Below are 27920 nucleotides of genomic sequence, written 5' to 3'. Positions count from 1 at the left end.
TTTGTTAAACTCCATAATAATGGCTTCTGGTGTTGCATAAAATATCAATGAAAAATCATACAAGTGAGGCACAACAAACAATCAAACTGAATAATTATAGATGTGTGAATAGGAGAGTTGCACATCTCCAACAATCAACTAGTCATCTTATCTATGAGCGCATTTCAGTGAACAACATATGACTTGTTCCAGTTAGAGAAAGCATTCAGAGCTGCTTCTTTAGTTTATTTTCAACAATGAAGAGAGCCATCGGCAGCTTTTAAATCTTAGTAGAACTTGTCCTAAACTTGTAAGGGAACTTTACAAGATTTTAATACAAAGTATACAAGAATAACGCCTTCGAAAAACTTAGAAGAAATTGTTGAACTGACTTGTAAGGGAACCTTTCAGATTTGAGTACAAACCATACAAAGAATATTGCCTCAAATTGCTTACTTCATACCAGGAATTCAACACTGCATCATGCTTATCTGTGCCTGAAAAGGCTACTTGTATGCCGAGACTGCAATCAACTGAACCTCCCTTGTTTTTGCAACTAGAAAGTCTAACTGCACAGGCTTGCTTCTTATAACAGACAAATGTTGTATTTCCACCGCAAGAATCGCAGCTGTCTGCTTTCCAGTATAAATTTTGCAGTCTCCCTTTGTTGAACTCAAGTGCCTGATAAAAGGAAATTCCAGAATTGTTAAACTTACCCTTAAAACAAATTTACGATATCCAGCTTTAATAGATAAGCTTAAATACCAATGTGAAGCTTGTAATAATGATATTTGAGTCGGCAACAAAATGTGGAACAGATCTTGCCGCATATTTATGTCCAGCAAACGCCACCATATACCCTCCATATTGTTCCTGCATCTCCAATAACACTAGATCAAATTCTTGTACTTGAGAAAGATTATGCATACAAAAAAATGGGTATTTAGCTACAGAGATTTTACAGAGTGATTTAGTCATTTTACAAGACTTGAGATTTTGTAAAATGAATGTTTAACTACAGAGATTTTGGAAAGAGAATAGTCATCTGAATAGATTTTTAAGATTGTTATTAATGACATTCACAAACCATTTGGTTGCTGGCATAGGAATTGAAAATTTGAATAGAAAAATGGAATGGGAATGGGAATGGAAATGGAGAATGGGAATAGAAAAGGGCAATTCCAATCATGTTTGGTTCACTTAGAATTCAATTGAGAATATGTTAATCCATTGTTTGGTTGTACAAAAATGGAATAGGGATAAGGTTAAGTTTTGCATTTTAAAAAAAATTTCGCTCCAATTTTTTTTTTTTTTTTAAATTTTTTCAATAATGATAAAAAGGTTAATTTATTTTCATTTTTATTCTATTTATTACTTTTTTTTAAACAAATAGATATAATTTTAAAAATGTTGAAAAAAAAAATTAAAAATTATTTTTAAAAAAATTATTAATTTTTTTTTTTTTAAATAAATCAGATTGAGAATAGGAATGGCCTATTCCAATTACAACTATTTTTTGGCATAGACATATGCTCATTTTAGGAACAAAATTGGAATATGTCTTCTTATTCCCAATTCTGATTGACCATACCAAACGGCGAATATAAAACATATTCTAATTTTCTCTTCCTATTCCAGTCCTATTCCAGCAACCAAATGGGCCCAAAAGGATACAAACATGGATGTATTGTAGAACAGAATGTTATATGCCATCTATTACATATCTTATTGCCAGTCAAGAAAAGGCATGCTAGAAAGTATTTTTACATCGCAAGATTAGAATAAAGCAGATAAAACACTAGGCCAGTGGCATTGTAAATGCCTACTGCAAGTGAGCTGAGAGCAATCAGAGTATTAGTATAAAGATTCTACATAAAATTCAACTACAGTAAAGCTAAAATCAATACATGAACAAGACAGCTAAGGCAGTCGAGATCTTTAAAAAAAAGAAACTGAATATAAAACATACACCTTTAATTTAAAACATGGGTGCAATAAGCAGCTAAAATTTGCGACGGAAAAAGTTTCTACAATGATTGGCCTTTTAGTTCGAAAAATCTTTCTGTAAAATATTTGAAGTGAAACTTCGTCAGTTACAGGACCGTAAAGATTCCACCAAGTTTTCAAGCATACACATATAAGATCATTCCTTTGAATCTACGTTACTGATCCTGGCTCGGAATCCAGTTCCAGTTTGGTAGTTTGGATTAAAAAAATTGGGGATAAGGTTAATTTTAATTCTGCCCATACACAAGCAAATAAAAATCATGAATATTTGTAGTCTAATAACATAACCGTTAAAGCAATCTACATGTTTCCCAGTTATGTGAAATATTTCTCGACCTTATACAAAAAATTTAATTTGTATTAATAAATACTAATATATTGTTATTTTTAATTAGCGTGATATATTGGGGATCAACTCTTGTTATACTATATGTATACTAGTGTAATGTTCTTGTAGTCTAATAACATAACCGTTATAGCAATCTACATGTTTCCTAGTTATGTGAAATATTTCTCAACCTTATACAAAAATTTTAATTTGTATTAATAAATAGTACTATATTGTTATTTTTAATTAGCGTGATATATTGGGGTATCAACTCTTGTTATACTATATGTACACTAGTTAATGTTCTTGCTATACTAAATACTAGATTTAACTGCTTTCTAGTCTCTTGACTTATTTAACTTTGTTGTTTATTTAAATTTACTTGTTTTCTTCTCTGATTCCTTCCTACTTACTAGAACCCTCTACCTCCAATTTAGTTTTCTCTCTGCCACTTATCTCATTGCTCTCTAACTTTCATCCTGATGATGGTTCATATAGTTGATCTGAAACATTGATGATGGTTCATATAGTTGATCTGAAACATTGATGAAAAAAGCCTGCAGTGTAATCCAGAAATCTACTAGAAATCTTCATGGACTGTGGAAACTACATGATTTTAATCGACTCTCGAGAGCTTAAACAAGGATTAACTCAAAATAGTGAGGGATTTCTACAGCATAATACAGATTAATATTAGAATTAAATAATACTATTCTATATTGTCAGGATAGTAGCCTCATTCAAAAGTAACTAATACGATGGGCCCTTCCTCCATGCCAGAATAACTTCAACAAAATTCATTCTAGATCAGAGCACTCGTAGCAAGCAGCTGCTGGTTGCTGGAAAACCCTGCCATTAGTTATTCATGGGGACTCTTCTATATGATCTGGTTATTATAATCCAGACAACACTGTATAGAACGTATTCCATACGCTGCTGTAGGACTAGATGGAATATATTCTCTGTTGTGCTTATTATCTCCCCCATGGCTTCCATTTATATCCTTCTCAGTGACAGCTTGTGTGAGTCATTACCCCACTATCTGTAACAGCCTGTGCCAAGTTTTTATAAAATGTTTAAAAAGCTTATTATCACAGATTTGTCTGGATGAATCCATAGGCTTCTCACGACACCTTGGCCGAATCCCCTCACATACAGGACCCGTACCTGAACAGGGTACAATTCAGACCTAATTGCAGGTATTCCCCTGACATACTAGTAACACAGCTTTAAAATTCTAAATTATCAATGAAAAAGCATATGTGAAACTCAAAACCAACCATGAAGTGGAAGATTCCGGCACACACCATAAGCCCTGCAAATCTTTTCTATAAAGAAACATATAACTCTGTTGTGTTTTAGAACAGTGAAAATATACAGTGCAAAAGAGCTAGTACGACTTGTGATAAACTTCAGTTAACAGGTAGGAAAACTAATCATAATAAGCAACTACCAAATCAAGCATTTCTTGTCTTAGATCTATTTAAGTTTTTTAATCTAATAATAATAAAAATTAAGCATTTCTTGTCTCAGATTTATTTAAGCCACTTTGGGTCACTCAATAAGGTTTCCCTCAGCACTTGTGCAACCTCTCATGCTGGTTTTATCAATGGTAAGGTTTTATAATCACAAGGTTGAGACATCATCTAAACTAATACTCCACCACTTGTTGACACCTTGCAAGAGCATTGGAAGGGTAACATCATGTTTTAATTGCTAGTAGCTAAGAGTCCCATAAACTCCAAACCCATCTAAACTTACCTGTAATCCCAGCCTTAGTTAAATAATCAGCTTCAAAGTCTCTAACTTGACCAGCTTCACCCTGTAGTTCTCAGCCATATCTCTGACAAAGTGATACTAAACATCAATGTGCTTGATCCAAGCATGAAATATAAAGTCCTTAGTTAGCAAGCAGATCACGTTCTATCACAATAAACTGCCAACACACCTTGTTTTATTTCAATATCTGAAAACAATCTCTTAAACCAAATTACTTCGTTACAAGTGTGAGTTGTTATCATATACTCAACTTTAGTAATGGACAAAGCAATTTTTTACTTATTCATCCAACTATTACACCATTAAATAAACACATAAAACATCACCTGCCTAGTATGAATCCACATAACTATCAATATCAAGGGAAATATCTGAAGGCTCTTTTAACTGCATCTTAATGGAGAGATAAGACCTGTGTCTCAAAAGAACTCTCATTGTTTGGGGCCAGGGTATTATTTGGTCTATTGCAGATCATGGCATACATCATACACTTTGATAAGGCCCTCTACTAGTGTCTTCAATCTCCAATGAGGATGTAGGGCAATCTGAAGCAAAAACTTCGTTCCAATATAAAAGGAACACAGAATGGTCTATAATTCTGCATGTTAAAACTCTGAACTGAATTCACATACCTACATCTGTAAAACTAAATTCACTTACCTACTCTGGCCTAGCCACAGTTTTCTATTCATTCTACCTCTTCTAATTTTCATCCCAAGAATATGTTTAGTAGCACCAAAATCTTCCATTTCAAGTTTAGCTGCAAAATGAGACTTTGGATCTTAAACTACACCTTTCATTTTACCAATGATAACATATCATAAACATATCACGTAATGGACAGGAAATAATCACCATTAAAATTACAAAATGCTATGTTACTGCTTTGAGTTCGGGACATTAAAATTAATTCTTTAGAAAACAAAACCCATGTCCTATGTTACCATTAAAGCATGATATCAGCGTGGTAAGGGTTTTTTGAAAAATGAATTGTCACTCTAAAAATTCCATCAAATTTTTTAAGTGAAAATTTTTCAAAGGTCAATGGTTCAAAAGTCGTTGTGTCTCTTCTACAAAGATTGTTCTTGTGCAGCTGTAAAAGGTCATCAATGTGATCATGTTTTTACCAGCACAATTTTTCAGAGGAATATTCTTTTTGCAGACCTGCAACTTGTGGGCTTCACGAAAGATGTTTTTGTGAAAGCTTTTTGTTGCATCTCGTGGCCCGCATGCAGAAAATATTCTTTTCAGTGTTTGCAAACACAAACAGCAACAAGATTTTTTATTTTTTTTGCAGCCTACGTGTATGCTCAGAGTTTTATTGTGCACTTTACTCCTTTACTCCATGCAAATGGAATGTGTACACATCTTTGTCTGCTCAGATCCATGCTTGCAATTCCTACATTCACACAGACAGGTTCGTGATTTTCAGTATGCACAAATGGGTTATTGTAAGCCATTTTTCTACATGGCTGGGGTTTGTCAAGCTTCAATTGATTTTGGATTTTTTTTGGAATTTGGGCCATTTTCTATGGTTAGCGTTTACCTCTTACCCTCTACTAATCTCAAATTCTAGCACGACCTAGAGTTTCTAGGTCTCAGTACTTGCAGCTAGGACTTATTTTTGTGCATTGGGAATTGTGCTAGTAGACAATATTGTCTCAAAATTTGTGGCTCAAGCTGTCGTTTTATGTTCACTGGGATTCATGCATCAAGTTTTGTACAATCAGCCTTCTTTGTATACCTCATTTTGTGCCTCAAAAAGTATGATGATGATTTTTTTAATATCACTGCCTTGAAGAGATTGTTCTCAGCAAGTCTACTCATCCTACACTACAGGTCCAGAAATAGCAAATGATGATGATTTTTTAATATCACTGCCTTGAAGAGATTGTTCTCAGCAAGTCTATTCATCCTACACTACAGGTCCACAACAAGAATAATTTGATTAAAAGAATTGGGAAGTTGTGATGCTCATTAATTTGTCAGTTACTGCTGAGCAGCTGCCTCAGGTTTTTTCAGACAAGATAGTTGTTTAAATATAGAATTACTTGAAGAGCCTACACAAAACATCTAATAAGAGCCACACATTTTTCTCAAGAACATGCCTTTCTCAATTATGATGGATGAGAAAATGTCCCTACAAGAACATCTAACAAAAATCAAGGACATTTGTGTTCAGTTAGAGGTGATTGATCTGACAATGGAGGAAGAGGACATGGGAATAATCACTCTGAAAAGTCTATCTAAGTCTTATGAGCACTTTATTGAGACACTCAACATTACCTCAACTAATTTTGACTTGAAGTTTCCAGTTCTTTGCACCAAACTTCTGCAACCAAGTAGATGGAGAGCAGTTCGATAGCGTTGCTAAATTGTCCTCCATGGAACAAGCCTTCACAACAAATTCTTTTGCTCAAGACAAAAGAAAGAATCAATTCTCTCAGGAAAAAGGCTCAGGTTGATTCCAGGACAGCTCAAAGCAGAACATTTAGTGCAATCATTGCCACAAGTATGGTCACATAAGAAGGATTGCTGGCATCGTTTGGCTTCTGAATAGACGAAGCATGAAAGGTCTCAATAGAAGGCCAATTTAGAAGAGCATATTGAGATCACTAGGCCACCAGATTACATCATATCGTTTGCTTGGTATATCAACTCAAGTGCTTCTCAGCACTTTACTCACTGTCGAGATTTCTTCACTGATTAAACACCATTCACTGATTCAGTTATTTTTGTAGTAGAGTATACTATTATTTTTGAAGTTGTTGAGACTCCTAGGCATGATATTGCACCACCCAACTTTTCCCAGGAACTTGTTGATCTACATCATGAGCCTCTTCCAACCAATCTAGGTCCAGTTGGTCCTCAATCAGATGTTGGTTCTTCAACTCTCTGGCTGAAATGGTGGGCCAAGACCATAAGTGATATTCATGATGATGTGCCCATTGAGGATAGATCGTCTAGAAATAAGAGCAAATAATAATAAACACTAAATTTTTCCTTATGTCCCATAGTGTTTATGAGCCTCAATCCTATTCAGAGGCTAAACGTATAGCTAAGTGGAAACAAGATATGGAAGCAGAATACCGCAGTCTTCTAAACAACAGCACTTGTGTCATTTATGATCTTCCATCTGGGAAGAAGCCCATTGGCTTCAAATGGGTTTATCGAGTAAACCCTTCATAAATAGAAGGTTCGGCTAGTTGCTAGAGGGTTCTCACAAAAAGAGGGCATTGATTATGAGGAGACTTTTGCTCCCACAGCCAAAATGAGTACCATTCGGCTTGTCCTCACCATTTTAGCACAATTTGGATGTAACGCCCATCAAATGAACATTAAGAGTGCATCCCTTACTTGTGACTTACAATAAGAAGTAAGTCATGTGGAGCCAATGATCTTTCATGTGGAACCAATGATCTTTCATAAGGACAAGGAAGTTGATTTGACAATGAGTGCCACATAGATCATTGAGCCTTGTCCAACCCATCCATGTGCTGCACAGGACTTTTCATGCCCATGGGTGAAGAAACTCATTTATCTTGACTAATTTGTAAACCTAACCCAGTTCATTTTAATAAGTTATCACTTGTTTAGAACTCCACAACATGTTAACTTGGCAACCAATTCGGGCCCCAACCCTATTGTAAGCCACTCTCCTAGCCATGTTCATAGAAAACCCTCCCCAATAAAACTCAAAAACAAAAGAGCTCAACAACTCAAACACCAATAGGATCCACATGTGACCATCAAATCAAGGAGGACATCAAAAACAAATTCATATAGGCATCAACTCCTCAAAGTTCCCCAAAAGCTTAAATCAAATATCCAATGCCCCAAAACACTAAGGTTAGCACATATCACAATATGATATTCCTTCAACAAATCAACCTAGGGCATAACTAGGATCCCCTTAACATCAATTGCACAAAAAACTCCATAAAATCAACAAATAACATCATCATGGTCCATACAAGACTTTTCATGGCCATGAGTGAGGAACTCATTTATCTCGACTAATCTATAAACCCAACCCAGTTCATTTTAATAAGGTATCACTTGATTAGAACTCCACAATATGTTAAACTAGCAACCAATTCAGGCCCCAACCCTATTGCAAGCCACTCTCCTATCCATGTTCATAGAAACCCCCCCCCAATAAAACTTGAAAACAAAAGAGCTCAACAACTCAAACGTCAATAGGTTCCACATGTGACCATCAAATCAAGGAGGACATCAAAAACAAATACATATAGGAATCAACCCCTCAAAGTTCCCCAAAAGCTTAAATCAAATATCCAACGCCCCAAACCACTAAGGTTAATGCATATATCACAATATGAAATTCCTTCAACAAATAAAATTGGGGCATAACTGGGATCCCCTCAACATCAATTGCACAAAAAATCTCCATAAAATCAACAAATTTAATCATCCAAATCGATGGAATAAGAACATCCCTCACCTCTGGTTATTATGAGGAAAATCAGAACGAAAGAAACATAAAACCATACAAAGTACAAATGGAGATCCTCAAATAAACAATTAGTTATCATATCTTTAATAATATTAAGCTTCTATTCAAGAAACACTATCATACATATAATTACTAACTTCATGTAAAAAAATTAACATATGATAATAAACAAAATATCAATCACCTTAAATATGTCACTCCTAAGGGTAGTCTATCAAAAATTACATATAAATATTCATGATTCCTTATAGATCCAAAAGATGAATAAGAAAATCTAAATGTAAAGCATGATGTTGATTAACAACAACAACTTATTACTTTCAAAATAAAACGATAGTATGTAATATATTTGTTGCCCTCAGTTGGTCCTCAATTGTTGCCCTTGATGTCAAATACACACAAAGGCACTTGATTACAAGTATTCATTTCAGGTTTTCAATTGGTATGGTATGGCCACACTTCAGTTGGTGTGGTATGGTGACACTTAAGTCAGTTTGCTTTGATCACACTTGCCTTTAATATGCTTTGACATACCATTATCAGTTTGGGCAAACACCTTTGGCACAGGGAATACTTTGCTTTCAGTCCATACATGTATATGACAGCATGATTTGGTTTCAGTTCTTTTTCAAACTAGTATACTTATGTCCATCCATTTTGGCATATGATTTGGCAAAACATATGGTTTATGAAGTATAACAGTGATAACTTACAGGGTTCTATGATAGCTCATCAATAGTTTTTCATAGCAGTTTGATCCTGAACAGATTGGTACATGCATATGTTGGTATTCACAAATTAGTAGTTGTATTAATATATCTCTTCAACCGGTCCTCTTGATTTGTAATTGGTCAAACAATTTCTCATTGATATAGTTATCATGACACTTGATTTCTTTATTTGTACTCTTGCTATTTGATAATCTATTTAATATTTATCTTATTTGCAACAGTTGTCAATGGCACGTATTCCTATTTAGAATAAGCAATTAATGTCTTATCAACTTTCATTGACAAACCATTGACCTCCTATTATATCTTAAAATATATAAGTCACTAGTAAGTTAGTGCATATAACTTATCAGGTGTGTATATTTCAAATCAAGGTGTAAATATGAGAGATAAAAATTCTCATAGTAATCATGACCTCCAAACGTTAAATGATTATGTTTTGAAGACTTTGCAAATGAAAAAAATTAACATTAAATTTGATTAAGTTCAGTGGTATGATAAAAGCATTTGATTAAATCAGTGAGCAAAGATTGGTACCCTTTGACCATGGGCATTATAATCATTGTGCATGATCCTTGTAATGGTCGGCATCTCAATGTACGGAATATACTTGATTACTGAAACTTTTTAAAGGTAATTGGCATCATTTTATTTGACACATTTATTATAGTGGTCAATAGTTTTGAAAGTGTCAATTGGTGCTTGGTCACGGGGCTGACTTCATCGTTTGTATTGTTTTGATGTGAGATTACATATTCATTATGGTTTCAAATGAATCATTTTCTTTTGCAAAACAGTTGTGTGGTTCTTCAACCGACATTGCGAGGGCAAACCATGAAGAAATATTTTGTGGAGCCTTTCTTTGAGCTAGAAACAGCAATGGTGGTGGTTGGTTTCTTTCGAGCTGGAAACAAAGATGTTGTTGAGGCTGTGGTGGTTGTTTGTGTTGATATTTGATAGCTTCTGTCAAATAAACATATATATAATTATATGAGATAAAATTTAAATTTAAATATAGGAGAGAAATTTATATATATATATATATATATATATATATATATATTGTAAAGTTTCTGCAAATTCTGTACCTCTGATCAGATTTGTAATCTATCCTTTATTGCTGAAAATGAACTTAAAATTCTGAAGTATGGAGTAGTTGTCAACCTTTATTCTGATCTGAAAGTAGTTTTATCTCTGCAATAAATCAACTGGATATTGTTGCTTGAAGGAGCAAACTTAATGTATTTGTGTATCCTTCAAACTGCAATAATACCCTTCCTAAATATCATGACTAAAGGGCATGTCCCTTCCTAAGTCGGCACACACCCTCTCCCAGAAATCGGCGATCTGTAAGATGATTAATAATTAATCACCAACACAATGTGTTAGATTAGTATTAAATATCAAACAATCCTTTAAGAAGTCGCCGCCTATCATAAGAGGAGTATAGGAATATACTTAATGCCATTCATATGATATTTAAGATGGAGAAGATCAAGTGCGGTCTGCACATTTAGACCTGTAGATTATCATAGTTACAAACTTAACACTCCCTCTTAATTTGATAATCATACTGAGAGATATCATATCTAACAACATCAATAAAGATGAACAAGCAAGAATTGATACTCTATATCTATCTGAATCTTCTTGGCATGTGGCATCATAGAACATATGATACAATGTCATATTACCAAACCTGTGATATGACAAATCACTGCTACTAGTGATAATATACAAGATAAATCTAAAGAATAATTTAAGTTCTTCATTTATCCAAGTTGTGACTCATAGATACTGGTATTCCTATATCACAACATGATCTTGAGTTAAGATCTACTAGAACACAGGATAAACTCCAAAGAATAATAAAATTCTTCATTTATCCAAATTGTGACTCGTAAACATAGCAATGTCTACATCACAATATGATCTTGAACTCATCTAGATCTTACAGTAGAACTCTACTGTTTAGCACATTATCTAAGAGATCGTCATCTCTCATAATGTCTTTTATACAAGTGTTCATTATCTTAGAGATCATCACCTCTTAAATAATGAATACAAATGGTGGAGCCCATAACAGTCAATAGCTTGACAAATAAAATTAGGATCATGAGTTTCAAATCCTTCAAGTTGCTCCAGATATACTTCTTCTATAATCTTTCCATTTAGGAATGTTCTTTTTACATCCATCTGATGTACTTTCCATCCCTTCGATGCTGCAATTGCTAGGACTGCTCTTACAGAGGTATATCTGGCAACAAAAGCAAAAGTTTCTTTATAATCAATACCTTCTTTCTGAGAAAATCCTCTAGCTACAAATCTAGCTTTATACTTCTCAATGCTACCGTCAGCAGCATGCTTTATTTTGAATATCCACTTGGAAGAAACAACTGATTTTCCTTTAGGTCTTGGAACAATTTCCCAAACATCATTCTTCATAATAGATTGGTATTCTTCTGTCATAGCTTCATTCCAGGCTGAATGTATAATAGAATCTGAAGGATTGGTTGGTTTTGTTTTGGACAGATCATTCATGTTTGTTGTATGACTAGAAAATATTTTAGGTCTTTTGCTTTCTCTGACTATTCCAGATGGTGCAACAAAGTCTTGTGCTTCCTCTACTGGTTTGATAGCCCAAAGTGGTCTTTTCTTTAAATTTTGAATTTCTTCAAGATTTAGATTTTGAATTTTGTCTTCAATTTCTTCTATGTTCTCCCTCTGAGACTCAGACTCAGTATTTCTTTCAAAACTGGGTAAAGAAGAAGGTTCTTCAAAACTTAGGGCTCTTTTGAATGCTAGATCTTCTTCAAAAATTACATCCCTACTAAGTTCAATAGTTTTCTGTCCAAGTATGAAAATCCTATATGCCTTAGATGTTTCACTATACCCTACAAAAATACCTTTCCTCCCAAAGGGTTCTAACTTGATTCTCTTTTCTTTTGGAATATGGATATATACAGGGCACCCAAAAATCCTAAGATGAGTTATATTGGGTTTGACCTTAGTAAAAACTTCTTCTGGAGTTTTATCTCTAAGGTAAGAGTGAGGGCTTCTGTTTTGAATATAAACAGCAGTACAAGAGGCTTCTGCCCAAAGATAATATTCTAGATTTTAATCAAATATCATAGCTCTAGCAGCTTCTATAATTGTTCTATTTTTTCTTTCTGCTACCCCGTTTTGTTCTGGATTACAAGAAACGGTGTACTCCCTCTTAATTCCTATTTCTTTACAAAACCTTTTAAACAAATTTGAGGTGTATTCCCCTCCATTATCAATTCTAAGAGTTTTAATTTTATGTCATGATAAGTTGCAGTTAATGTTTTTAATTCTTTGAGGGTCCGTTTAGTTCTTGGAAGATGACAGGAATTGGCTTTTTCAAAATCCGGATTTGAAAATTTTTGCGTTTGTTGCAAAATTGGCAAAACGAAATTAGCATACAGGACTTCCAATTTTGCCTGAAAACCAAGTTTCCCAACTTCCTACTAGCAAGTAGGAATTGAAAATCAAAACTTGATTATGTTTTTTAAGGAGTGTAAAAACAATAGATTTGAATACTTTTTGAAATTTGTCCAAGCTTTCGCATAAAAATGTGTCTTCACATGCATCATCCGAGTGAAACAAACGGTTTAAGTAAAATCCCAAAAATCGGAATGAAGATTTGCAAAACCTTGATTTGGCTAAACCAAGGTTTGTAGAAATCCAAGTTTTTTAAATTCCACAAACCAAACGGACCCTAAATCTCTTTAGGATTTCTTGTGATTCTTTGCATTTTAAGAAGTAAATCCATTTTTCCTAGAGAAGTCATCTATGAACAAAATATAGTACTAGAATCCTCCAAGAGAAGGAACAGACATAGGTCCACATAAATCTGAATGAATTAATTCTAAAACATTATTTGTTTTTCTAGTGCTATCATGAAATGGACTTCTGATGTTCTTACACAGTGCGCACCCTTTGCATATGCTTGAGTGGTCTTTATTGGGTTTAAGTAAACCAGTAACCATCTTCTCCATAGTTGATAAGGTTTTGAAGTTTAGATGCCCTAATCTTCTGTGCCAAATTTCATTTGTCTTCAGCTTCATGAATTAAGGCTTGAATAGGTCGACTAAATTCTGAATTCAATTCATACAAATATCCTTTTCTCTGACCAATCAACTTTGCTTTCTTGATTGAAGAGTTCTTTGCCCAAGTGATTACTTTGTCGTCCACAAATGCAACATTATGCCCATCATCTTCAAGTGTTGTAATTGAGATTAGATTTCTTTTAATTCCTGGTACGTAGTACACCTTTGAGAAGAAGAGAATTTCCAAATTTTTGTCTCAAGGTGCAATTTCCAATTCCTTCGACGAGATGTGTTGAATTATCAGCAATGGTAACTTCGCCATTGACCTTTTCTCAAATAGAGTCTAGTGCTTCTTTGTATCCTATTATATGTCTAGAAGATCCAATATCAATTACCCATGCTTTATTTGATATTTCATTTGATAGTGACGAATATAATACACGATTCTCAGGATCATAATTACCTTCTTCTCTAGTAACACTTGTACAGTTCACTTGTTGTTTAGAATTCTCAGGACAATTAGATTTGTAGTGTCCAGACTTTTCACATTTGAAACACTTTATTTTGCATAAATCTTTCTTGGGTTTTCCATTCTTTTGATTTCCCTTTTTCTTCTTGAAATGCTTCTTCTTGCCCTTATAAGAGTTTGTATTAAAAACATGAAGTTCTTCATCTTTTGTTTTCAGTTTCCCTCATGTCTTTAATTTTGTGGATTCTTCTTGAAGACAATCGCCCTTAAGTCTGTTGAAGTCAGGAAGCTTATCTCTGGCACTTATTCCTTATGCAAAAGTTTCCCATGAATCTGGTAATCCATCTATCCCCATTAGTGTTAGTTTTGTGTCATTGACAATGGTTCCTATACTTGATAGTTCATCTCTAATGCCTACAACCCTTAGGAAGTAAGAATTCATTGATTCTCCTTTCTTTATTTGAATGTGATTTAGTTGCCTTTTCAATGTGAGAACCCTAGTTGCATTATTGACCTCATATGCATTTAGTAATGCATTCATCATATCAAATGTTGTATGATGTTTTGTAAGCATAGGTACAATATCATTTTTTACTCCATCTAATATGATTTGAATTGCTTTCCTATTTCCTTTGCTCCAGATAGATTTATGAGGTTCAACTGGAGGTTGTTTGGATGCTTTATCAACAAATTGTTTTACATCATTCTCTTCAAGAATCATCATGATTTTGAATTTCCAGGCATCAAAGTGTTCTTTCCCATCAAACCTGTCCTTGGGTCTGATTGTGTATGCCATTGAAGATAGGAGATAGTTGCTAGATATATATAAAGTCTAATTACTGAATTTTGCAGAGCCTAGGTTCGACTACCAAAGCTCTGATACCATGTAAAATTTCTGCAAATTTTGTGCCTCTGATCAGACTTGTAATCTATCCTTTATTGCTGAAAATGAACTTCTTAAAATTCTAAAGTATGGAGTAGTTGTCAACCTTTATTTTGATCTGAAAGTAGTTTTATCTCTACAATAAATCAATTGGATATTGTTGCTTGAGGGAGCAGACTTAATGTATTTGTGTGTCCTTCAAACTGCAATAATACCCTTCCTAAATATCATGACTAAAGGGCATGTCTGTCAAAGGGAAATGTCCTTCCTAAGTCGGCACACACCCTCTCCCAAAAATCGGCGATCTGCAAGATGATTAATAATTAATCACCAACACACACAATGTGTTAGATTAGTATTAAATATCAAAAAATCCTTTAAGAAGTCGCCACCTATCACAAGAGGAGTATAGGAATATACTTAATGCCATTCATATGACATTTAAGATGGAGAAGATCAAGTGCGGTCTGCACATTCAGACCTGTAGATTATCATAGTTACAAACTTAACATATATAAATGATTAAAAATATTATTATATCAATTATCTGATTAATGAATAGATATGTCCCATGAAGGGACATGTTTATTCATTTCCTATTCTCAATATAAATCTAAGAGGATGTTGCATTTGGAACACACATACCAATCCGGCAGTGCTTAGTACATTTGCAGCAATCCTTGGAAAACTAACATGGTATCAGAGCCAGACTGCAAATAAATAGACATTTATACACATCACAAGTATTGAAATTCTCTACATCTGGAATATTAATTACAGTGGCATATGGAAGACAGAAGTAAGGAAATCATTTCCTCATAGGCAGTCAATGCCTCAAATAGAACAATGGACTTCTACAGCAAATATCAGTTGGAAATTATAAACCTTTATTTTGAGTGTATACTTTGTGGCAAAGAATTATCCTTGAACAAGAGGAAATAAAAGTTGAGTGTCACTGTTGATGTCCGATCTGCTACAACTGTGCAGGATCTGAATGTCCATGCCTTAGATGATGAGGCACTACTGCATTAGCATTGACAGAGATCAATGTCTAGTTAATGTGCATGCCTTTGATCTTAAGTGCTAGCAATGGCTCGGCTGCAATCAGGAGTAACTCGTTGCATAGTATTATGCAGATGTAAGATCATAAGGTGAGAAGCTCAAATGCTGGATCTGCTCAGGAATGTTGGCCGATCTGGGTCTGCTCAAAGGAAATATTAATGTAAAAGAAAATATTGATGTCAAAGTATTTCACATAGAATACTTAACTATCGTGGCAATAGGAGTTGCCATGACACCTCTTCATGGGTTTGACCCATTTCATACTCCAATGTTCTCGCTCTGTAGATGGCTAGCAGCTAATGTGGACTAAGGACAGACTAGAAGAAGAAATGATACATGATATTTAAAAGGCCAATAAACGATGAACAACACTAAATGCAGAGAAAACGATTTTGGTATCTTAACAGTATGAGTATATATGGGCCAGAATGCATCAGACCTGCCATTGTTAGATTATGGATATGGGAACTTGGCCAACATAAAACAATTGGAGTTCATAGTTTTGTAATGACAACCAAAACACTCACGAGTAAGGAGACACTAGCAAGCATAGGGAAGTCACTGCCCATATGGTACGCACATTGAACAGGATGCAAGGGAAACATCCAAACAGAAGACAAAAACACACAGGCTAGACCATACAACAGGCACCATGAAGAAATTGCCGGGTATACAGAATATTTCTGGTTATTGAACGAATCATTGAAAAGATTATGCAATGGCATAGTCGGAAACTAGGCACTGTATGCAGGAATCATGAGGAAATAAGGCAATGCTAATAAAAGAGATAATTTAGTCATTTTGCTACAGAAATATATAGGATTTTGTCAGCATACAGTCACTGGAAATCATATCATATGTACAACTCTAGGGTGGTTTCTAACAAAACCCTATTGGTGCATTCTGGTTTGAAGCATTTAGGAGGCCTGAAGCTACCAGTCATTGTTGTAATTAACAATGACCCTCCTAATTGAACACTACAAGGTACCAGAGTAATAAAGATGTGGCATCTATGAAATGGGTTCCCTATAAACCTTAGTTACCCAGTTCTCCCCCCAGCCCTTCGAACCAGGTGAATTTCTAACCAGTCCTTGGTTTTGGTTCTGGTTCCCTTTTTGGGTTCCACTTGGGTTCGAAGTTCAGGCAGGCTGGTTCCTCCAAGCCAAACTTAGGTCGAATCAGGTATAGTTCCACTAAGAAACATTCTATAATTCAGTGCAGAAAATTATTATTACAGAATTTGAATAAAGATCTTTAACACTACAAAACAAAATTTGCTGAAGTTCAGATATTAGTTACATCAAATTAAACAAGCACTCAAGATATCTTCCAGTGAAATTTTTATATACAATTGCTGATAATGACCCCTATCGAATGAATTGAAAGCTCCATATCGTGATAAATCATATTTTAAACATTAAACAACATCTTCAATAGGTGAAGGGAGTTACAAGCTACTTATATAATATTTTTCAAGTAGGATGATAATTACAAACTAACAAGTTCTCTGTACAATGAAAAAGTAATAAGCATTTGACAACTTAGAAAGCAGGAATATCATTAGTGCATCGATCCCAATGACATTGGCATTGTTTATGAATTAACTAATGACTTTGATGATGATGAGAAGAAGATGAAGAATTAGATAATCTATTATATGGTTAAAACTTAGTATAAAGTTTTAATTGTTGGAAGTCAAAATAATGTTACTTGGATTTGATATTATTTGATATTGTGGTGTTGATAATAGATATGATCTTATGCTTACAAGTTTATAGTGTTATTGTTGTTTTTATGATACTATGTGGCATTCTAATCGTAATTCATTCTTGGTTGCATACATATGTATATAATATTTTTGTACTAACGATCCCAAACCCCATTTCAAAATTTTGCCATACCAGCGAACCGGTTCTTCGAACCCAAACTGGTAACATAGCTATAAACATACAACAGTGTTAAGCAACTCAAAAAGGATATGCCAAAATCACAGAAACATCCTTACAAACCTGTATGCATGGAATAATTTACAATGCGCTCAAACAGGGTATGTTCGCAAACGAAAAACTTTCATATACATGATAAGGCAGGCACAAATTCAATCCAAACTTACATATGTTCAACCAACAAGAATTTCTAATAATGGAACCCCATTAAGCACAACACAGAAAAGAAATGGATGAAATCTGAATACCATTGCACAGATCTTCAAAAGATAAAGCCCCAAAGTTAACACACAATCCCCCCCCCCTCCAAAATGAATTCAAAAACACCCCCAGATTTCAATGCCTCTCCCCACAAAATTCAATCCCAATTTCAGAATACTTCTCCGTGAAGTTGAACAGGATAACCAATTCTTGTTTCCAAAATTATATCATATAAGTTCATCACATATATACCCATACCAACAAGGGGACAGTTCATTACAACCACCAGCTCTAATAAACATAATTATCAAAGAATAGTTTGTAATAACACTTTAGGCACATAAACACACACACACACACAATCCAATTAATCCTTTTTTTTTAACTTGAATAATATATAAGATATTATAAATATTAATATGTTTATCAATATTAATTGAAATATAATATAGATCCATACTAAAATAATGTCCAAAAATAACTAGGGATTACATAAAATCATGATCTCATAATCATAGTCATAAATAATAAATTGTAAAATTACTTAGGTATTTTAAATATGTATATTTATATATGTATATCCATAACTAAATAGCAACAAATCTTAAATTTCCTCAGTCCATGATAATCTTACGTGCTGCTTCTGGTTTGAGCTGCATGAGACTTTTTTAATCATAAACATTTTGGATTATACTCTGTGGCCCTGCTGCTTCTGGCTTCAACTGTGTGAGATTTTTTTATCACCAACGTTTCGGATAAGGATCACGATCCTGATCCGAAACGTTGATGATTAAAAAATCTCAATCCTGATCCAAAACGTTGATGATAAAAAAAATCTCACACGGGTGAAGCCAGAAGCAGCACGTACGCACAGCAAATCTTTTTATTTAATTAATAATCATTTAGGACATTATTAGAGAGAACGTAAATAATCAATAATAACTTGAATAGCAAAGTACTGAAACGATCAATTATGACCAAGCGGAACAAGGTTTGAGACATCAAACATAGATCAATCAGATAGAGCCGCATCATCAAAGACCATGAAACCACAATATATGCACATCAATACACAACATAATAAGGAAGGGTATTACACTTATTGGTTTAGCAGACTTAAAAAGGGTAGTTTCTATTGATAACAGGAAGTCTACATCTTGGTATATCTTCACTCTAGGCACAGGTGCAGTGGACTAGCAAGAAACAGCAGGCAGTAGCTCTTTCCTCCACTGAAGCTGAATATCATGGAATTGTTAAAGCAGCTTGTGAGACAGATTGGTTTTGAAGAATACTTTTTGATATGCAAATGCTGCAAGCAAATCCCTCACCTCTCTTTTGTGACAACCAAGGGGTTCTCAAACTTGCCAAAAGAAACCTGTCTTCCATGAGCAGACCAAGCACGGTGAGCTTCATCTATCATTACATCTGCAAGCTTGTAGAAGACAGATCAGCATGATTGCTGTATGCTCCAACTGAGGATCGAACTGCAGATATACTCACCAAGTTTCTGGGCCTGGAAAAGTTTGTAAATTTTAAGGAGCAGCTGAGAAGCACACAAGCAATACTACGAGGGAGGGTGTGAGTCAGTATTGCAGATATTTAAAATTTTATAAACTTGAAAAATATAAACATAAGCTGGTCCCAACCGTAAAACTAAAAACAAATACACCAGATTTCTTGTGGAAACCCCTTTTTAGTAAAAAAAACATGACATCACTTTTGTTAATAAAAATGGGCACCAACCTAGATTACAAACAGTGAGCACCAATTTTGAAGAACTGGAGCATCAACTCCAGTCTACTGAGCCACCAACCCCAGCTCAAGCACTAACTCTAGAATAGATTGAAATTTATCAACACTCTTCAGATTTTAGGCAACACTTTTATTTCCTGTCATTTTGGAAATTACACGAACTCCACTTAAGAAGATAATTATAAGTCTCCTGATTTCCAAAACTCAAATAAAATACTCCCTTTTAAACACCAATAGCTCCAAAACAAGAACTTCAATTCGAACCATATGTACATTAAACCACTCTTTGCTCAAATTCGAACTAATATTAACACATATTGTGACTGTTGTAGCTCAAAACTATGCTCTGTTGTTTCAATCTTATACATCACAAGAGTAGATACGGAACAAAGCACTTCATCCTGTCATACCGTTTAAACATCTCCTTGGTTCACCTTGTCCTGTAGGACAACCTTAATAACCTCTCCATTCACACCAATATCCTCTCGTCTGAAAACAGCAATACTGTATTCCACACAACTGTCAAAAACTAGTCTAATACCTCCACAAAATAACAATCTGACATTCTGATCTCTGCTCGATAAAAATGGTTCTTTTATTTCTTTGCACACCTGCATGCCATGACTTACTTAGCCTTGTTTTTTAAAATAAACCCAAAATAGCATCCATTTACCTTTTTCAACAAAAATGGTTCTTCCACCCACAGTTTTTGACAGCTGTCCAATTAACACACAAATCAAATTTTGTCAGCCACTCACTCCAAAATAGGAAGGAAGAATAAATTAGAATGTTTCGAATAAAGAAAATGCCATTATTAAAAAACACACCCAGCTGTTTGAAACGGCACAGGTTCCTCCATTTGCCATGCACAAACACACGATACACTACAAGCGGCTCCCGATAAATATAAAGAGACACATGGGCTTACTAAATACAAGACCTCACAAACATATTAGAAACAGCACCCAAAATATGTGACTGGGCATGGAAGAATCAATTTCATGCAACACATCATCACACATTATAGAGATTATGTGTTGGGAGCATTCATAAACTTTAACTTTAGACTAATAGAATATGCGTTGAAAGCATACATGCAGGCGCCCACCTCAAGTTGACACTCGGGCAAGTAGCTCAACTGAACAAGCAAGCAGATAGCCTAACCTAGCAAGCAAGCAGGCTACTAGTAAATCTTCTGAAAGCTAAACAACCTTGACAATCAACCCGTGACATCAACGACAACATGCTCAGCAATCTCGCCCATTATCATTGATGGAAACTCCATCTCCATTTGCAACATCTTGCAACAAAGAAAACAGTACTTTTCCCCCTGTGACATCAATGACTGATACAAATTTGCGATAAAATCTGCAAACACTGGCAAGGGGCATAAAATAATGCAATAGATACTCCCCTTGAGCAAGACCACTCTTCAATGATAAAGTGAGACAACTCCTAACTTCTGTCTCAACTTTTCAAATGTATCTCTTGGCAAGGGCTTAGTAAATACATCTGCAATTTGTGAGGGTTTTGTAGTGTCTATGTCACTACTACAGGTGGCATATGTTGTTTCTCATTATCCAGCATTGTATGATGAAAATTGTTATTACTTGCAGTAGTTGAAACAAACCACCTGTCTTTCAATTGATTGAATTGTTGTTAAATAGAGATGCTTCCAATACATTGTTTGACTCAAAGGAATTTCTGTTGAATTCATAACTACTTTCTAAGTCACACAAATGACTACTGCGTTGTTTTTTGGAGTAAATATGTGGCTTTGAATTCATAAGCGTAAAATTTGTAATGATATTAATTGCAGCCATCTCATAGGCAACTGCAGCTTCCTCTATGTATCAAAAGTTCCCAACCACAGTCATTTTGCTTCTTTAGAATTCCAAATCTCTGCAACATAGTAACCCCAGGAATGTTTTCTAACACCTCTATATGACATATCTTCTGTAGGATGTTCAGAAGTACTAGAAATTGCAAATCGGTCTTCATTTGCTTGAATCAGTCTCCTAGATTTTTGAAATGCAGAGTACCTCAATAATTTGTTTTACCTTTTTTTCAGTTTTTGTAAAATACTTTCCAGGGGTGATAATGAAATATTGGACAAGTTGGACAACAGATTGTGTGGTTTAGGGTTGACATACACAAATTTTGTGTATGTATTATTGCTTCTCATTGATATAGCAGCCATGTCATAGGCATAGGCCACTTCTTCTGCTGTGTTAAATATTCCAAGCCATCTTTGTGTCTCCAACTTGGAGTTCCTGATCTCTGATGCATAATGACCCAGCTCGCACTTTAGAACAACCCTATCTCTCTTCTTCCTTGCTCCTTTTATTTTTCTAAAGCAAAATTGTAATTTTGTTAAGCCATCTTCCACTAAACATTCCTCAAAAATAGATTTCCTATGAATAGAGACAGCAAGGTAAGAAGTTATATTTTACAAAAAACAGGGAGAGAGAGAGAGAGAGGGATGCAAGTGCTGATCAGATTAAGTAAATAACATAGAGTCAACTTATAAGTATGAAGCTAAAAAATAGTAGATTCTACTATGATGCATTTGCTATTAACTTGTTCATAATTATCACAGCTCAAAATGTCATTTTCACTTCACTTGTATCATCATCATCAGTAAGTAGAGAATAGTCAAAGGTGATACAAATATAAAATGAGTATTATTTGGTTCACAGTTCTGAAAGTATAAATGTCATTGTCATGTTACTTCTTTGATTAATATTCTTAAGTAGGGAATAGTCAAACACCAAACAAGTAGTAAGTGACTATTACGATATTTATGGCTAATACTATAAATTTTAAAATGAGAAGTTTTTTTTACTACAATGAGCAATGCAATGAGTATAATCATTTGAAATATGAGTAAAGCAAATCACATTTGCATCGCATGATCATAGTTGGGCAAATCCACACTTTTACATCTTTGTGTAATTTACTCATCTTTGTTTAATCGTCTGCTCCAAAACACTCACTGCAAAATATCACCAATTTAAGCATACATCTAAAAATGGTTCACTTGCTAGCAATTCAGTAACTGTCTGGAGTTTGTAGTTAATGACCTGTGAACTAATCAAATGCATTGACAATGGAACAACGCGCACGGAGCAGAGGTGGCGCACATTTGATTCTATTTACTTTGCATAATCATGAACTTCCATCAACAATAAACCTAGGCCGGGTTAATTTTGGGGGTTGTGATTTTCAGACCCTCTATCTAAAAAAAATTGGATTTAGTCACAACAAATTTGGCAAACACAAAGGTCACCTGCTGCCCAAGAGTTATCTATGGTACGCTCCCATATGAGCACTTGGATGTTTCATAAAAATGCATAAGCAATATGGAGATAAGGGATTGACAGAAACGAATTTAAGAATTGAAACAAATTATTTAATTAATATGTATATTACAATTAATTTTGAGCAATGGCGTGTCACAAAATGACAACAAATAGTACATTGTCTTAATGCATAATGTTATAAATCTCTTACACAGGTCCAAATAATTGAAAGTACTTGGGTAGCTAATATGCAATCAGTAATGTATCCAAGACCCTGATCTTTGGCTTACAACTCACTAAGTTCTCAAACATTCATTGTATTGTCATCTAGATTTCACAAAAGGAAAAAAATAGAAAATCCAAGACAGGAATATTGGCTTACATTCCCAGGCTTGCAGATTGGGAGTGCTGATGTGTCAGTCTGTTATGACATTTTCATTCAGGCACTTGAGGTTTATACTGCAACTATACAGGCAAGGCAGCTATTTTAAGAATCACTGTCAAAATAGATTTCTTGCTGTGTACCGTGGTCAAGGCAGACGAGGAGATGCACATCAAGATCTGGCGAATTGTTCTTCTTTGAGGCAAATGTTGTAGTTGTTGTAATGGACACCCTCGAATTTGCCCAAAAACTGAACTAACTGCTGATAGGAATTTAGTCAAATAATTTGCATCCAACTCTTAATTTCTCTGTTAAATGTTTAAACCCCTTTATAGCTCCAGAAATAAAATGTTTGTTTGTTTTTATGTCTTTGCATAGATTTGAAACTACATAGCATGAACAACAAGGAATTTATAATAATATGCAAACTGAAGATTGAACTACTGCTGAAATAATATTAATTTTCAACTAATAAAATCAAATACATAGCAGACTTTTCAACTCACTAATTACTCCAGCATTATAACATAATTTTCTTGTTGCTACAGTAATATGAATAGTGTCGTGCTACAGTGCTGCTACAGTAAAATCTGTCTTCAATCAGTCCAAGACCCTCATAAAATCATCCCTTCACAATGGCATAAGCATTGGACAAGAAGCGAAAATGATATGAGCAAACACATAATCCACCTGTAGCTGGAAATGCGCCCAATCTGCCTATCAATGGAGCTGATAGCAATGAATTCCAAAGGCTAAACCCCAAGGGAATGACATCTAGAATGTCACAAGAGAGGATAGACATCCTCTAATGCCTAGAACGGATCTGCAACTCACACATCAATTTTCTTCTCATATTCAACTTGTCAAATGAAGCCACTAACGCTCCCCTTTATTCTTTCTCCAAGAGTTGATTTAACTCACATGAGCAATGTGGGATAAAAGATGTACAATATAAAACATAATAAAATAATCACTTATGTCTCCCTTAGGCGCCCCTTTTTGATTTGCACACATTCCCATAAAATTTAATATTAAAGTAACAATTTAATATTTTACAACTAAATTAAATGTTACTTTAATAATACTTTAGGCATTAAAATATATTAGCTATCGAACTCCGAATAGCATGAGTGATAGCTCGTCGGAAAGCTCTCGCCGAGTAGTATCAAATTCAATCACCAAAACTAGTCTCCCTTGTGTCTTGCTGACTTACTAAAAATAGTAAGCATGCCTGAGACTAAGTAAATCTACTCCGTTTTGGCCCAAACTGGAGATGACTAGGCCAAAACACTCTAAGATCCCTTTAAACCCTTTGTTAGCCCTCGGGACCATGTAGAACTAGGCTAACGCACACACACTTGGTCGACTACTAAAGTGGGGACATTACAGTTGTGCATCCACTTCGAAATGTATATGTGACAGATGTGGCAGGAAAATTTATATGTAAATTCAAAATAGATAAGTAGGCTATGCCTTTTATTCTACTCCATGAGCACTAGAGACAAAAATTTGCCAAAACAGACCCCATTGGCCAATAGATTCTACCTGTGAAATCACAGGTATGTGGAATAGGGAGTGACAAATTCTCGTGATTTGCAGACCAAATGTTTGTGTGTGGTATCGATGTGTCAATTCCTGGTCTGCAAATAAGTGTGAGGTTGGGGGTAATTGCTTTCAATAAATCACCAAAGATGTTTAGTTGATTTCCCATTTGATATTATAGCAGAGGCTGTGGGACCTCACCTTTTGTATAGTTGTTCATGGCCCCAATTACCGTTACACCACAGCCTCTTAGACAAGGGTTTATGGGATTGTTTCTGTATAATTGGATATATTTAACTTGTACACACTACCTTGAATTTTTGGCTGAACAAAATACAGTTTACATCTTTCCTTCCACTCTGCTCAACTAGCAAATGGATCGCATTCTCAAACAATTATTCAATTGTATCTTGTTGTATCAAAAGTTGATAATGAAATTGCTTTCCATCGATCTCTGGTTCTAGTTATATTCATTTATTGGTGAGATTTTCCTGTAGCGTTTCTATGCAGCACAAGTTTTGCTATCCTTTGAGTATCTCCGTGCTAGAAACGTCCTCTACAGAGATCTATTATTTGATTTTTTCGTAAGTAACTTCCATTTTACAATCAATTCCGGCCTCTCATTTAACTAAATATTATTTTTGTACCCTTTCTCCAATGAGGTTTAGCATGTAATGATCAAACGGAGAAGTTTGAAAAAACTGAGATTGTCTTTCAATTCCTATTATAAGATTGTAGCCAGAGACTTAAGAATTATTGTTTCCTTCTTGCTATGTTTACTAGGCAGAAAATTTGCTGCAAGAAGAGATGGGCTATATAAGAGTTGTAGATTTTGATTTTTCTAACATGATTGACAGAAGGTCATTCTATGTAATGAGGGTATTTTGTATTGTAGAACCAGACATTTTCAGATATATAATTTCCTCAGCATGGAGTACCACAATATAGAGTAAGCAAGCCGGAATTCAATTTCACTATAATTTGCAAAACATCAAATCCTTGAAACGTGAAAAACCATGTTGTACTCTTCTTAGTAAGACCTCTGTTGCAGATATATAAGGGAATCACTTCCATCACTATTGCATTACCTTGTTGCCTATGCCGAGCATTTGTAAGTCAAATTCACTGTAAAAAACGTTATGCAATCGTATGTGAACAAATCTATGCAGAACCCATAACACAAATTGCAAACCAAATATTGTATGCTCAGAAACCTGGAATCTGGAAAGCATGTGATCAGCAAAATGTTTGATATGGTCAGAGGGGAAAACATCAAGTGCAGATTAAGGTGGGGATTTTTACAGTGGGGATTATCAAAGTTGATGGAATCCTTGCAAAGCTTCTCTTACAGAAATGAAAAAACACTACTTTTAGTTGAGAATATGTTATCCAAGAAATTTATTTTTCTAGTATCTATTGTACGTTGACTCTTTGATTATTCTTTGTACAAGGATCTGAGTAAGTTTCTTAAATCATCTCGTGCTGTTCAGATAGCCCAGATGCTAGCACAGGGCTTGCAATTTTACACATCAATGATTAGTTTAGGAAATGCGAAGTAGCTCACACAATTGGAATGATACACTGCGTGTACAACCCTCTCGTTTGCATATATGATTGTTGTTCCATAAAATGTTGTTTTCTTTCACTAGTTATATATGCCTTGTGAAGGAACAAATGACAATAAGCCTTTTTATTATAATACTCCTATTGCTTCTTTGTGTGTAAAATTGGATGTCTCTTGTAAGATCTAGGTAAATGCGCAGGATGTCTTTGGAATTCAAAAGGCTTTTAGTGCAGAATAGAAGAGCATAAAGAAGAAACAAAAATAGAAATGCCACAGCTATTAGCAATCCTTGCAACAGCAGGCTATGACCATACAGTCCGTTCTGGGAGGCCACTAGTGGTCGACGCTATCGCACCCTTCAGTACCCTGATTGTTTAAGTTCATGTTGTTCCATAACGAAATGTAGCCGTAGGCACCGCTGTCAACTTTTTTTAGTTTTTGTTTGAGATTCGATCATCCAGACTAAACTATCTTGTTTCAATACCCCTCACCTAGTTTTTCGAGTATGTAATAACGTCCTCAACCAATGTTCAGCTGCCCCTGCCGGCGAACTATCGAGTCCCCCTGCACCAACCCGCACACCCGCCCCCCAGGATGGTTCATACTGTTATTGTGGTCTGTGCTGTGACAAATGGCAGATGGGCTTTTGCGACCTCTTTGCGCAAGCTTACAAGTGGATTTCTTGTGCAGTTTAATATTACTCAAATTTCCTACCGTGAGTATTGATCGTGATTGGTTTTTCTAGATGAAGGATCATGTACCGTAATTCGAAATGTCCATGCAAATTAATACATCCTGTTTTTAGAAAAGTTTATTCTTATTTACAACCCTTGGCCGATTCAACCGTGTGCAGTATTATATAGACGAGGAGAAAAGATCTTAGGCACCCCAAAAACTAGGATTTGGGGTTTGCAGCAAAATTATTTGAGGCTTAAAGCAGATCTGAGCTAACAGGAGGAAAAAGAAAGCATACCGGGGAGAAGGAGCCGCTGGTTGTGTTGATGGTGAGAAGCGTAATCTGGTCAACCTTCGGCCTAAACACGGCCACCTGAGACGACTTGGACGACAACGCCAAACGCTTATCGCAGGGCGACAGCTCCACATTGTTTATATAAAACGATTCCCTGGCCGCGAAGGCTAAACCAAACGTAAATCCATCTTTCTTCTGCACCAGTGTGTCTGAGCACGGACTGAATACCCTGTTAGTATCTTCTGTCATGCCAAATTCTATCGTTAACACTAAAACCATTGCAATTGCAGCAGCGTAAATCCCCATCATCGTGCCCTTCCTGAACAGTAACAGAATGTGCAGCTCAATTCAACTGTCTGAAACCTTCTTCCCTGAAAAAGAGTTTCAAATTGGGAACGTATAATTTGGAAATCGTTTTTCAAGCACAGATGTAATGCACCTTCGAGAGGGAGAGGGGCAGAACACAGCTGTACTTC

General features: G+C 35.1%; 1 protein-coding gene across 1 annotated transcript; it reads right to left on the bottom strand.

Annotated features, from left to right (window-relative positions):
- On the bottom strand, window positions 1-27920 carry LOC149566417 (uncharacterized). The gene is made up of 3 exons (XM_089819768.1): window positions 27448-27920; window positions 745-852; window positions 1-660 (listed from the first exon to the last, which is right to left on the bottom strand). The coding sequence occupies exons 1-3, from the start codon at window positions 27751-27753 to the stop codon at window positions 349-351; spliced, it is 726 nt and encodes a 241-aa protein (XP_089675894.1). The 5' UTR covers window positions 27754-27920; the 3' UTR covers window positions 1-348.

The sequence above is a fragment of the Cupressus sempervirens genome, chromosome 3 (assembly GCF_028749045.1).
Source record: "Cupressus sempervirens isolate cs-2001-9-10 chromosome 3, ASM2874904v1, whole genome shotgun sequence".
NCBI classification, from domain to species: domain Eukaryota; kingdom Viridiplantae; phylum Streptophyta; class Pinopsida; order Cupressales; family Cupressaceae; genus Cupressus; species Cupressus sempervirens.
Note: the sequence above shows the minus strand (reverse complement) of the source record. Positions and strands in the feature narration are given on the sequence as shown.

What these genes read in the sequence shown, in the direction of transcription:
- LOC149566417 (XM_089819768.1), bottom strand. Translation starts at nt 27,753, where the DNA reads ATGATGGGGATTTACGCTGCTGCAATTGCAATGGTTTTAGTGTTAACG. An exon ending in CCAGCGGCTCCTTCTCCCCG is followed by an intron (nt 853 to 27,447) that starts GTATGCTTTCTT and finishes TTGGAGATGCAG; the next exon opens with GAACAATATGGAGGGTATAT. An exon ending in TTATTACAAGCTTCACATTG is followed by an intron (nt 661 to 744) that starts GTATTTAAGCTT and finishes TCCTTTTATCAG; the next exon opens with GCACTTGAGTTCAACAAAGG.